At 36.2% G+C, this 14,044-nt stretch overlaps 1 protein-coding gene across 3 annotated transcripts in view; it reads left to right on the plus strand.

The window, feature by feature from the left end:
* Positions 1-14,044, plus strand: part of LOC138694892 (cytochrome P450 4C1-like) — a 58,666-nt gene that overhangs the window by 14,708 nt on the left and 29,914 nt on the right. The window contains exons 1-3 of one of the 3 annotated variants that reach the window (XM_069819066.1): positions 523-652; positions 5,188-5,351; positions 11,791-11,897. In XM_069819066.1, the coding sequence (XP_069675167.1) occupies positions 5,189-5,351; positions 11,791-11,897 (270 nt within the window). In that variant the 5' untranslated portion in view covers positions 523-652; position 5,188. Of the gene's footprint in view, positions 1-522; positions 653-892; positions 1,084-5,187; positions 5,352-11,790; positions 11,898-14,044 lie in introns of those variants that run through there. The other 2 variants (XM_069819064.1, XM_069819065.1) reach the window with 2 other exon arrangements.

The following is a 14,044-nucleotide window of genomic DNA, read 5'->3' on the forward strand; positions in this document are numbered from 1 at the left end:
TCAGTGAAATGTGTCGTAGTTCCAGTGCAGTGAGTGAGTTGACAACGAAATGAGTGTAGTGTGAAAAGGTACTTGTGCAGATATGAACATATCATACTCGTGGGTTTTAGTTCGAACATAGGTTTAAGGTACAAATTAGATTTACTTTAAATGTTATTTTAACCGATCGTGCTTCATTTAATTTAGGATGTTCCCTATTATTATTATTATTATTATTATTATTATTATTATTATTATTATTAATTATTGTTAGTATTAATTATTAGTATTATTGTTAATTGTATTTTTTATTAATTGTGTTTATTATTGTCTTTATCGAGTGTAATTAGTTACCACTGCCACCGGGTATATACCCATTGCAGTGTGAATAAATACATATATACATACATACATACATACATTATCAATTTTGTCCCGCTAAATTTCCGTTTTGAATAACTGTGCGTCCCTCTGAGACTTCTGCAGCTTTCTAAGATAGATGTCATCTCTATGCAGATGGCGGTACTACATCCTGCTGCGTCCTCTATTGAAAGATGATAGATGAAGTTGAATTTAATGAAGGCGCAGTGAGTTCGAGGTCCAACCCCGACATTTCTCTAACAATTCTGCTTCAATTTCGTTGAGCGGAAACCTCAGAAAAATCCTCAACCAGGTAACTTGTCCCAACCAGGATTTGAACCCGGACACGTACATGCTGTTACTCCATAGCGGTAGACGAGTTTATTGTTAACTTATACGTGAATTAGCTGCGAATTTGAAAATGTATTTTTCGAGAAATGTGTAAAATTTTGAGTTGTTCGTTATATTCTCCTACTTTCAATATACGTATACTTTGTTGCAACAGATGCTGCATATTTCGGTCGTCTTTTTAGAGTCAACAAAGGTGAGGCAAAAAAGTTGTCTGCTAATGGGAATTGCTGAAGTAGTTGTCCTAGAGAATTATTATTGCTCAGGGGCAAACTTGAAGTGGATGCCTATACAGAGAGCAACACAACTAACTTCCGTTAGTACGATTTTGTACAAAAGAGACATCATATTGCAACAAGTTTACACTATCTCAACACGTAGAATTCAGATTAACAGGTGAGTTACGCTTACGTACTATATCAATATATATCAATTGGTCTGCCTCGGTAGCGTAGTTGGTATAGCGCTGGCTTCTATGCTCGAGGTTGCGGGTTCGATCCCGGACCAGGTTGATGGCATTTAAGTGTGTTTAAATGCGACAGGCTCATGTTAGTAGATTTACTGGCATGTAAAAACTCCTGCGGGACAAAATTCCGGCACATCGGCGACGCTGATATAACATCTGCAGTTGCGAGCGTCGTTAAATAAATTATATCAAGTGTAAGTGCTTAATTGCAATAAACATACATTTAATTTATCTATTATTTGCATAGCTTTGGTAATTTGTAAGATATTGTGCATACATTAAATACCTTGGCAAAATATATTACTGTATTATATTGTATGTTTTAATATTTTATAAAATAATAAATTAAGAAAACATGCATAATGCCATAATTATCTGTAGTAATTGCACGAGTGCTGTTTCATCTTATTGATAATTTCATCTGCCCGAAGGGAGAGTGAAATTATGCTAATAAGATGAAACCACGAGTGCAATTTAATAAGACTATTCAAGACTAGAATTAAGTAACTTACAGAACCGAATTACTTACATTATTTATAAAAGTTTCTTTTTATTTCAGCGGTGAAAATGTGGTGTTTTAATTCTATTAAACTATATAAATTAGGAATGTAAACGGAATTTAACGGTTAAAGTAATAAGTTAACAGCTTGTAGTAAATGATAATAATTAAATAATATTATAACACACAACAATATGACATTATTATGTTTCCTTGTAATGAAGTTAAAAACAAACTGCTATCTATCTTACTTACTTACAAATGGCTTTTAAAGAACCCGAAGGTTCATTGCCGCCCTCACATAAGCCCGCCATCGGTCCCTATCCTGTGCAAGATTAATCCAGTCTCTATCATCATATCCCACCTCCCTCAAATCCATTTTAATATTATCCTCCCATCTACGTCTCGGCCTCCCTAAAGGTATTTTTCCCTCCGGTCTCCCAACTAACACTTGGCATACTAAATACTACTGCCAACTACTCAGAGTGGAAATACGAAACAACAATCCTGGCAGCCCTCTTGGTGCTATTCGACAGAAGTATGCTACATGCCGGCACCGGGTTTCCCCTTCTCCCTTCCTCACCTTGATCATCATCCACAACCATTCCCTACATTACACTTACACGAACACTTACACATATACTCACCCTAGTACACGACATAATTCTTCACAGATAGACATCATGCATAACATGGTCCGCCGAAGTGGTGTGCAACTTGAAAATGGATCACAGCCCTGCCATCTGTCCGCAGTATGAGGAAGTCGAATCACGCAAGTGAAGTGGGTAGGCATTAGATAAATACACACACAATACTTAACCTCAAAAGTAAGATAATCTGAAATGTTACATTAACAGAATAAAAACACGAATTTTTTATAGACATTTATTTATTACTTTAAGTTCCAGTTATTGAAAACGCAATTTTCAAATTTAAATTTTGTTGGCATTTCTTGATTTTATGTGACTGACACTGAAGTATTGTACGAGGCATCTTATCAGATAAGACGCTTCCTTACAAAACGTTCAAATGCTTCTATTCGTTTCTCTTCATTTCGCTGTAATGTCCATGTTTCTGCTCCATACAAAACACTTCACTAGTCTCTACCGTAGTCCTTTTTCCAGAGGTCCGCAGAAGATGCTCCTTTTTCTATTAGAAGCTTCATTTGCCATTGCTATTCTCTTTTTGACTTCCGGCTGCAGCTCATGTTACTGCTTATAGTACACCCAAAGTATTTGGTCTCATTTAGAATTTGTAAGTTTATCTTCTTTATTTTTCTTACGACAACCATGGTCTTCGTCTTGTTTGCATTTATCTTCATCCCATACTGCTCATAGCTGTCATTTAGCTCCAGTAGCATATCCCTTAGTATCATCTCCGTTTCTGCTAACAACGCCATGTGTGGCCTGAAATTGTCGCCAAGAGGGATTCAACTGAAAATTTTAAATGTATTTACACTCTTCTACAGAAGGAAGCTGATGGCAAAGATTTCATTTTCATATCGGATAGAAATATTAATATGTCAGCTATATTTATGTATGCTGTTAGAAATTTTAACATTCATAAAATAACACATTCGTACTACACGCCAAGATATTCATACATTGAATGAGATAGTATCCATGTAAAAATTGAAAAGGCTAGCAAGACATCAAGACCATTCAGGTTGGCAGACTTTGGTGAGCATTGCTTCGAAAGGGAAAAAAGTGTTATTATTGAAATCAGCCAACAAGACTTTCTAGACTTTTCAAAGATGCAGAAATAAATAATTCAAAATATGAAATGTATTCCAACAGTGAGTCTGTACACTGAATGAAGATTTTCAATTTATGGTACAAGAAAAGTGACTCATATTTTGTATTTCAAATACAGTCATGACGAAGAATACAGAAATGTGAATGTTGTGAAATCTATAAGAAGAAAAGATGCAAACTAGTAACACTGCACCAGTGGCGTATGCAGAATTTTGTCAAGGGGGTTTTATTAAAATTGTTTACAATGTAATTACCGGCATCTAAATGTTGTGTATTATTATTATTATTATTATTATTATTATTATTATTATTATTATTATTATCCAAAATATGAACTGTCGAATGCAGAAAACGTTAAACGAACGTTTCACAATAAAATCAGAACTACAACTAACGAACGGGTGAATACCGCTCTTAAAATGAGTTTAAAATCGACAATGCACAATATTTAACATCTGCACTGCAGAACTGTCATAACAACCTTTTCAATATGTTTCACAAGTTAAATTTCATATTGTGTCGGCTTCATTTTATTACAAGATCGGTACTACGCGGTAGATCTCTCTATAATAAAGATAGCATTGTTATAATTCGAAGAAGTAGGAGGACTATGTCATATGTCGATGTAGATTTTGTTACTCTGACAGTGAATAATTAGAGAAGGGAAAACGATTATAAATAAAAATAATATATTCCAATCTAAATATGTTTTTTTTTTAGTTCAAAGGGTGTTCAAACCCGGCAACCCCTCCTTGCGTACTCCCCTGCACTGCACCCAGCTTTCAGCATGGACTAATGGAAATATTAGCTGGTATGGTTGTGAAATTTGGACTCTCACTTTCAGAGAGGAACAGAGGCTAAGGGTATTCGAGAATAAGCTGCTTAGGAAAATATTCGGGGCTAAGAGGGATGAAGTTACAGGAGAATGAAGAAAGTTACATAATGTAGAACTGCACGCATTGTATTCTTCACCTGACATAATTGGGAATATTAAATCCAGACGTTTGAGATAGGCAGGGCATGTAACACGAATGGGCGAATCCAGAAACGCTTATAGAGAGTTAGTTGGGAGGCCGGAAGAAAAATATCTTCGGGGAGGCCGAGACATAGATGAGAGGATAGTATAAAAATGAATTTGAGAGAGGTGGGATATGATAGTAGAGACTGGATTAATCTTGCACAGGATAGGGACTGAATGCGGGCTTATGTGAAGGCGGCAATGAAACTCCGGGTTACTTAAAAGCCATTTATAAGTAAGCAAACATAAACATCTGATAGACTTGTTAACAGTGCTATGTACCAGCCTAGCACTATCGTTCCTACAAATATGTAAAAAACTGAATCAAACATATGGGAAAGAGGATATCTGTGATGATTGCAATGACGAAGATATTTGAGAAGAAGTTTCAAGTTGCATTTCTTTGTAAAGACAAACAAAACTTAATATAACTTCCTATTTTTCTTCAGCTTGTTTATTGAGATACGTCTTTATGTCACTAATTATGCACATAATTAATTGCTTCCCTGTTCTTTCAAGAATATTCCAAATATCTTTCATTGAAATAATACTTGCTTTACATGTGGTGCTTTGGTTTCTTAAAGAAATAATTTCCTTTCATCCATATGAGAAATATCAACAATTTTGTATTTAAAAAACGTTATTTTATCTCTCTTGAAATATTTAAGATTTGTAATTACGTTAGTTTCACGCTAAGCCCTCAAATTATAATTAAGCTCCTTTCTTGTGAATGAAGTTTCAATGTTGATTGTTATTCACACAGGATGTTGTTTACAATTCTCATTCTCTTTCTGATGGGCTTAATGGCGTTACATGCATATCAACGAGTGAAGACGAAGGCGATGATGGAGTATTCAGAGAAGATTCCTGGGCCTAAAGTAGTTCCTATTCTGGGTAACGCCTTGGAACTGGGGCTGAATGCAGACAGTAAGAAATATATGGAGTATTTTGTTGCATATACAGGGACATCATTTTATTTTTACTAACATTTTTAATATTAACCTGTCTATACCTTTAGAGAACCGGAAACACCGCTTGCTCCCCCCTCCAAGACTGGAGTTCGATGATACTGGCGTAAAACACAAATCACTCTACTAGGTATAGGAAGGAAGAAAAGTAGTTCATCCATTTACGTAAACTAGGAAATATCGCGGTTTTGAGTTTGATAATTTTCATTAGGTTTTTATTTAATCAAAGTACAGTACTGTATTAAGAATAAGTGTTTTTACTCACGAAGTGAGTTATCCATGCGAACGTATTCATTATGCAGTGTATATTATACTGTCTACAGCACATTAGCGTACAATATAGAGAAATAAGTTAAATTGAAAAATAATCATAATACGAATATTTAAACACAATTTTGAAAATGGTGGCCGTTCATTTCGATACAGGCTTCAGTTCTTTTGTGCATATTATCGCACTATAGACTATTGCATCTAATTCCAATTGCCAGTTTCGTCCTTCGTACTAGTAACTCATGTTGAAATAATTCTGTACCTACTCTACGTACTGTAAATTCAATCTTCACTTCTGCCCGACCCGAAAATATAAAATTACTCAGACATGCTATCTACTGTCCGTCCAAGTGGTTATGCCTTAGGATTGTAGAAAGGGAGGAAATCACGTGACAGTTAATTACTTAACGAGGCCCTTTTATTTAAGTTAAATTAAACAGCTGTATAATATTACGTAAACTTCCAATTCCTAAGAGAAATTAATGTTTTCAGAAAAGAGGTAAGACAGCCCAGCTATTACAGAGGGGCGAGCAGAAGCAGGTGGGGGAAATCGGGATGCGACGTAGGCAAACGGACAGTACCTGTGCGAAAATATGATTCAATATTGAAAGCTCTCTCGTCACTGGAAAACGCGAACATATTTCTGGAACGTACTATACTCAGTAACTCAGTACTGCTTACTATCTGCGGTCTTGGTTCTGTGTGGAGTTGGAACTTCCTTAGTAGAAGGGTTGGGAGTGAAGTACATTCAAAAACTCAGGTACAATAAAAATTGAAGTAAAAATAAAATGATGTCCCTGTACATATGTACAGGGACATCATTTTATTTTTACTCACATTTCTAATATTAACCTTTGGCTTAACGATTGAGAACCGGAAACACTGTTTGCTACCTCCTTTCACGACTGGAGTTCGATGGTACTGAAGTAATATACAAACAAATCACTTTACTTGGTATAGGAGGGAAGAAAAGTAGTTCATCCATTTACGTAAACTAGGAAATATCACGCTTTTGAGTTTGATAATTTTCATTAGGTTTTTGTTTAATCAAAATACAGTACTGTATTAACAATAAGTATTTTTACTCACGAACTGAGCTGTCAATGCGGACGTATTCATTATGCAGTGTATATTATACTGTCTACAGCACATTAGCGTACATTATAGAGAATGAAGTTAAATTGAAAAATAATCATAATATGAATATTTAAACACGTTTTTGAAAATGGTGGCCGTTCATTTCGATACAGGCTTCAGTTCTAATGTGCACATTATCGCACTATACTATTGTACGTAATTACAATTACCAGGTTCGTACTTCGTATCAGTAACTCATGTTGAAATAATTCTGTACCTACTCTATAAAAGAGTACCTTACGTACTGTAAATTCAATCTTCACTTCTGCCCGATCCGAAAAGATAAAATTACTCAGACATGCTATCTACTGTCCGTCCAAGTGGTTACGTAGCAGCGTCGTAGAAAGGGAGGAAATCACGTGACAGTTAATTACTTAAAGAGGACCTTTTATTTAAGTTATTTTAAATAATTGTATGGGTATAATATTACGTAGATGTCCAATTTCTAACGGAAATTAATGTTCTCAGAAAAGAGCTAAGACAGCCCAGCCACTAGCCTTTACAGAGAGGCGAATAGAAGCAGGTGGGGGAAACCAGGATGCGACGTAGGCAAACTGACGACAGTACCTGTGCGAAAATGATTCAAAATTGAAAGCTCTTTCGTCACTGGTAAACGCGAACATATTTTTGGGCCGTACTGTTTACTATGACCCTAAGGCAACTATGACTGTATATGCGGTTTTGGATCTGTGTGGAGGACGGTTGAACTTCATTAGTAGAAGGGGTGGGAGTGAAGTACATTCAAAAACTCAGTTACAATAAAAATTGAAGTAAAAATAAAATGATGTCCCTGTATAAGTTAAGTAAGCTTAATTTTAAGTCGTTTCCACAAGAAATTCAACAACAGGTTATGACAACATAAAGTCAGTGTACAATATTTTGAATTATAGAAAGAATTGAGAATTCCCTGAAGATTTCAGTACCGGTTTTCTTAAGCACTGCCAGTAGGCAATGAACCTTTGGGTTCCTTAAAAGCCATTTGTAAGTAAGTAAGTAGGCTTCAAAATGTATTTCTCAGAATATAAGTTAAGGGTAAACAGATGCGAAATTGTCACAAGAATGGAATTTTTTATTGCTTTAATAAATGATACATACTTTTCTGTATTAAATACTGAAATATTTTGCTTGTCTCAAGGACCTAAGTCGTCTTTAACATTTAAATACCACAGCACGGCGCAATGTGTCACTCCTCCGTTTGGAGTTTCTGTGTTATAGAAATTTTCTTGGAATTTAGACAGGCAAACTATCTGAACAGTGCTAGGAAAACTATGGCTTACTACTTTCTTATAGATGAGAACATTGCGTGCACTGTATGACGTGAGATAGTAGATAAATAGTAATGTAACTTTAAACGTCGTTTTCCGTTTTTCAATGCTTATGTAGGCCTACCTTTTTCTCTGCAACCATTAGGAATAAACATATATAATTTTTCACACAAACTTAAAACTGTATTATCTATAATTATCTGCAACGAAATTTTGCTTTGTTAATATTTGTGAGTTTCATACATTACAAAACTTAGAAAAAAAAGAGTTTCATACCTATTCATTTTTTTTTCAAAATAATATAAAGCCTAAATAGAATATTTGGTTGCAGGGAAATGTTATTCTAAGTATTGGTAACACATTTGCACAGTTTTAGGTTTATTGATTTAGCAAATTTTTAGAGAAAGGTAGGCCTACGTCATTTTTTAAAATTAAATATATGAAAAATAAAAACTATTGGCCTAGTCATAAAATTCTAAAAAAAAATGGTCCTAGGTCCAAACATATGAAAGTTATAGGCAATTCAGTAACAATCTTATTTATCATCCGTCCCCCCTGGCGTCACTTATGAAGTTCAAACCTGTGTTCGGACAGTTGACTAAACAACAACATGCTCCTATGGAGAGGTTCGCGAGTCGTAGATTTGCACCAGAGTTCATGCGGTGAGAAAGGAGTTGTTTTTCTCAAGAAAGTTAGAAAAAAAATTAAGATTTTGAACAAGTTCATTATTTACTTAATTTTTCTAATTTTACAGTCTTAAAACATACCGTACAAGATTTTATAGAGATAATATGTGTTAATATCATTATGCTCGAAGTCGATAGCTTGGGTAGACGTGGAAGACATCAGTTCGCTGTGGTCGGGGAGCCTCGCGAGCATGGTTTGGTACCCAATGTATGCTCCCCATCGTTTCCGCTAGAAGCGGAGCGCGAGAACGAAATTTTCACGATCGTGTATCCACATCCTTTCCCTTACGAATCTAATACGGGGTTCGCAGCTTCTACTTCGACTCAGTGACAATGATGTTTCTGCGTCACACGTTTATCGTTACATCCAACTTCGAAATGTCATCCCTGAGGAACGATCTGATAGACGTAATTCTACGTGAAAACCATGAAAAATCATAGGTATTTATTTCAATAGTATAGTATGTACATTAGTTTACGTAAATTATTTTAAGTTCTCCGTTTAATAGAAAAGGGTTATTTCAGTAGTATAGTTTGCATATTACCTGCATCTCGAAATAATTTTATAGTGAATTTGTGGATTTGTTGTCAGCTACACTACTAATACATATAGTTTCATAAATTTAAATATTGTTCAGTACTCAGCTTTGAGATCCTTGAAGCTGGAGAAGGTCAAGACGTATGGACAAGGACATCCACCTCTCTCGAGGAGTTGTTGATAGATATTACCAGTTGGTTCTATGCAAAAGCATTTGATTTGATTTTAGAATATCTTTAATACTTTATAATTGTGTTAATATGTATTTTGGAAAGTACAGCTTTTATATTTCGCAAGGAAAGTGTTTCGGAAATTAATATTTATTTTTTCTATACATCCGTAAGATCGAGATAAAAATAAGGGATATTCGTTGTTCCCGGGATAAACAATTCTTTTTTAAGATCCTGAACTCAGATCCAATTTGAACATGGTGTAAAAAAAAGTTTAGGATGTCTACAACATACGCAACATTTTCCTAGGATATGAAAATGTCACACAACTGCATGGAGCTCGCGGAGGAGCTATTTTCTTTCTTCCACATAATGAACTGCAACATATTTTTTAAATTTCATTTTCTGCATAGCTTTTTTGATTTACATTTAATGAAAATATGGAATCACATGAAAAATAAAATTATTTTTTTATGCTGAAAACATAGCTATCATTTAAACGTTTTCACCAGTAAATGGTAAATGATATAAGAATTTCGCTATCATATTCGAATTCACTATAACCCTCTTGGTGCAGGCCCCACTGTTGTATTAAGACACAAACAAGTTACAAGTCTGGTTCACGGTAAGACGTATGGATTTTTACACATAAAGCAGAAACTTACAATATTTGAACCCATGTTGAGAGATACACACACACACACACACACACACACACACACAGAGAGTGTTTAAAAAATACGGGGCATAATTTCAGGTATGTATTTCCCACATGTAGACAATCAAAATAGTTCATTACAACATGTGTCCGGAAATGCTTTATTTCCGAGTTATGGCCTTCACAACATTGAAATTCACCGGAACGTTTTCTTTCCGCAGGTCGTTGCCGTCAAAGGAGACATTAAGAGGGTACTCTGACAGTTCATTCCGAGGCGAAGGTTACATTCAGTGTTGTGTAGGCGTTAGACTGTGCGACATGTATTCAAATCAAGAGCTGGCAGAGATACACTTCATGTACGGTAAGGCGGACGGCAATGCTGCGCTGGCTCGTCGTTTGTACTAAGAGAGGTACCCACAGCGACAATGTCCAGATCGGAAGACATTTGTACGTCTCCATTACCGTCTGTGCGAGTATGGAAAATTTAACTTGGGAAGGGGACGACCAAGACCTACAACTCCAGAAGTACAGGAGGAGATTCTGGAGGCTATGAACATGTCTCCTTCTATCAGCACACGAAGGGTAGCGTTGCAAGTCAATGTTCCTCATACGACTGACTGGAGATCAATTGTATCCTTATCATTTGCAACGTGTACAGGCCCTGTCACCAGTAGATTACCCTGCACGAGTTAGGTTCTGTCAGTGGTTCTTGCAGCAGTGTGGTGTAAATCCGAACTTTCCTGCCTTAGTATTATTTACAGATGAAGCACAGTTCACACGAGATGGCATAACAAATTTCCACAATCAGCATGTATGGGCGTATGAAAACCCATGTGTAACTGTTCCATCACATCACCAGGTGCGGTTCTCCCTCAACATGTGGGTCGGTATCATTGGTGATCGATTAGTTGGACCCCATGTACTTGTAAACAGACTTACGGGGCAGGCGTACACAAACTTCCTGGAAAACACAATACCTCATGTTTTAGAAGACGCTGCACTGATCAATCAACACATTCACTTCTTGCATGATGGCGCTCCTGCACACTTCAGTCGTACGGCTCGCCGGTACTTGGATCGAAGGTTTCCTGATCGATGGATAGGTAGAGGTGGCCCAATTGCTTGGCCTCCACGCTCACCTGACCTGATCCCTCTCGATTTCTACTTGTGGGGTCATTTAAAATCATTGGTTTATTCGTCTCCGGTGCCTGATTTGGAATCCCTTCGGAATCGAATTGTGGCATGTTCTGAGGACATACGCAATACTCGTGGAGTTTGGGATCGTGTTCGCAAGTCAATGAGACATCGATATGAGGTCTGTATTCAAGCAGGAGGGGGACATTTTGAACATCTTCTGTAATGACAACGACCTGCGGAAAGAAGAACGTTCCGGTGAATTTCAATGTTGTGAAGGGCATAACTCGTAAATAAACATTTCCGGACACATGTTGTAATGAACTATTTTGATTGTCTACATGTGGGAAATACATACCTGAAATTATGCCCCGTATTTTTTAAACACCCTGTATATATATATATATATATATATATATATATATATATATATATATATATATATTCCAATGTAACCTAGAGCTGATTCGTAAACCGTGGGCCATACTAAATGAATCACTCTGTATGTAATTTTTAATAATTGTTTATTGATTATTTCAGAGTACTGGAGTCGTATGAAAAAATTGGCTATGGATTATGGAGAAATATTCAGATTATGGGCTGGTACGGAACTTGCTGTATTTATTTGGAGCCCTAAGTACATCGAGGTAATGTAATTCTCAAAATGTTAACATCAATGCAGGATGACCAGATTTCCAATATATACAGAGTGGAAGTGATATAACCCTGGGTATTGAAAGGAGGGATAGATAATACAAAAATAAACAAAAAATCGATTGTACTTTTTTAGATTAAATGTGTGCTTAATAAAATAATTGCATCGAAAGTTTAAACTCGTTGGCAACGTCGCAACTTCAAGATTTTGTAAGGGGGCACATAACTCATCCGAAGTGAAATGTAAACAAAAGGGTACGTATTGCAAAATCAAGTGTCTGCTTCGACTCGGGTTCTTCTCCATTAAATTCGAAATCTCCTCTTCCCTATCAACAATTTAGTCAGTCGTTACCGACCCCGATTGCGAAATGTTGGAATTACGCTGTCCGCGTCAAACACCAGCTAGCAGACAGCGATGGATATCTATGCACTGGGTAATGAATGAATTAATTCATTAATGATATAGCCATGAAGTCCCATGTTTGGACAAAGGCTGGGGATAGGACAACTTTACAGGGGTGGCTCATGTGTACTCGCTTGGTGAGCTAATCCAGGCGAGTTGTAGATACTGTCGTGGGACGGTCCTTTTATGCACTGTCCACGTATGACTAACATTAGCACTTTGACATACACCGAGATCACTATTTACAATATTTTAACTAGCAGTTCCATGGACACTGATTTTACTATTTACATTATTTGAACTAGCACTTCCACAAACACTGACTTTATTACTTACAATATTTTAATTGGCACTTAATGACTTTACTATTTACAATACTTTGACATGTTTGTTTGCTATTTTCAACTATCACTTTCAGTTTATTATCTACAATATTTAATATCCTACCGGAAACCTTTGTGTCCCGCGCCGTAGCGTCGTGGTCTAAGGCATCCTGCCTGGGACTCGCGTTAAGGTTGACGCTCAATGGCACGAACCGACCGGAACGGAAATCTACAGCCGTCCGTCTTCCGCGGAAGCTCTGACGCTCACTGCTCGGAATATTCCGGTACAGTCGACAGGTAGTCTGGTTTAAACATGGAGTGGGATAGTAGTTCCGAATATTATTTTATTTTACTGAGTCTTTAGCTGATGAGGAAGAAAAAAAGAAAAAAGAAAATATGGGTCCATAACTAGAGCCCGGATTTTATGTAATGTGAAAATGAGAACTATGTAGACTACATAAATATGAAGCTAAAAATGACGAAGTATGTAGATAAATATGTAATAAATAAAAAAAAAACGTTGGTAATTTAAAATCTAAGCTTTATTAGATGTAGTTTTGCACACTAATAAAAAATTACAGGTGCACATGTGATTGAACGTCATTTAATTATTGTTTGGAGGCGCAATTAATAATTAAATATTTTTCCATATTTTCTGCGGTCATTGATCGTCTCGTCAACAGCAACCCATACGTAGGAATCATCAAGTCCACCTCTAATCGTTTCCTTTGTGTCAGTGTAGCAGGAGTTCAAATATTTTTTCCGGAGTGTTGATTCATGCGAAATATTGAAGTTGCAGTATTTGCGTAGGAATGCTTGGAACTTTGGAACTCCAAGTTTATACCACTGTACGTTTGCAGCAACCATTGCTATGCACAATTTTTTATTAAATTCACTTGTAGAAGACGAATGCTTCAGCACCAATTGTGTAAGAAGAACTTGTTTCTTTTCGACGGAGCGCGTTTTTTATTTCTCACATGAAGTCCAATTTTTAAATGTTATTCTAATTGTGACTTCATGGAGCACCCAATGCGTTTGTCACACACTTTGGACTGCACGATTTTACCATTTTAGTAAACGTATCGTCAATTGAAATCCAGTCTTTTAACTTGGATGCGAATGGCAGTAGACTTGCTACTTGTATTACCTGATGTCAAAATAAGTTTCTTAAAAAAACAGAAAAAACTATTGTTTTCTTTTAGAGCAACTGATTGGGGGTGTTTGTGCGAAACGGTCATACCCACAGGATAATTTTCATTCTTTCCTTCACTACGTTTGCAGTACAATGATCCACCATTTGCATTGGTATTTGTACCTACTTTACCGTTACTTCTCTAGGGATATAGCCTACAAACTATTAGCATTGCAAAGAGATGTCCATTTTTTGACAGAATACGTTATTATTTTCAATTAT

The sequence above is a fragment of the Periplaneta americana genome, chromosome 2 (assembly GCF_040183065.1).
Source record: "Periplaneta americana isolate PAMFEO1 chromosome 2, P.americana_PAMFEO1_priV1, whole genome shotgun sequence".
NCBI lineage: Eukaryota > Metazoa > Arthropoda > Insecta > Blattodea > Blattidae > Periplaneta > Periplaneta americana.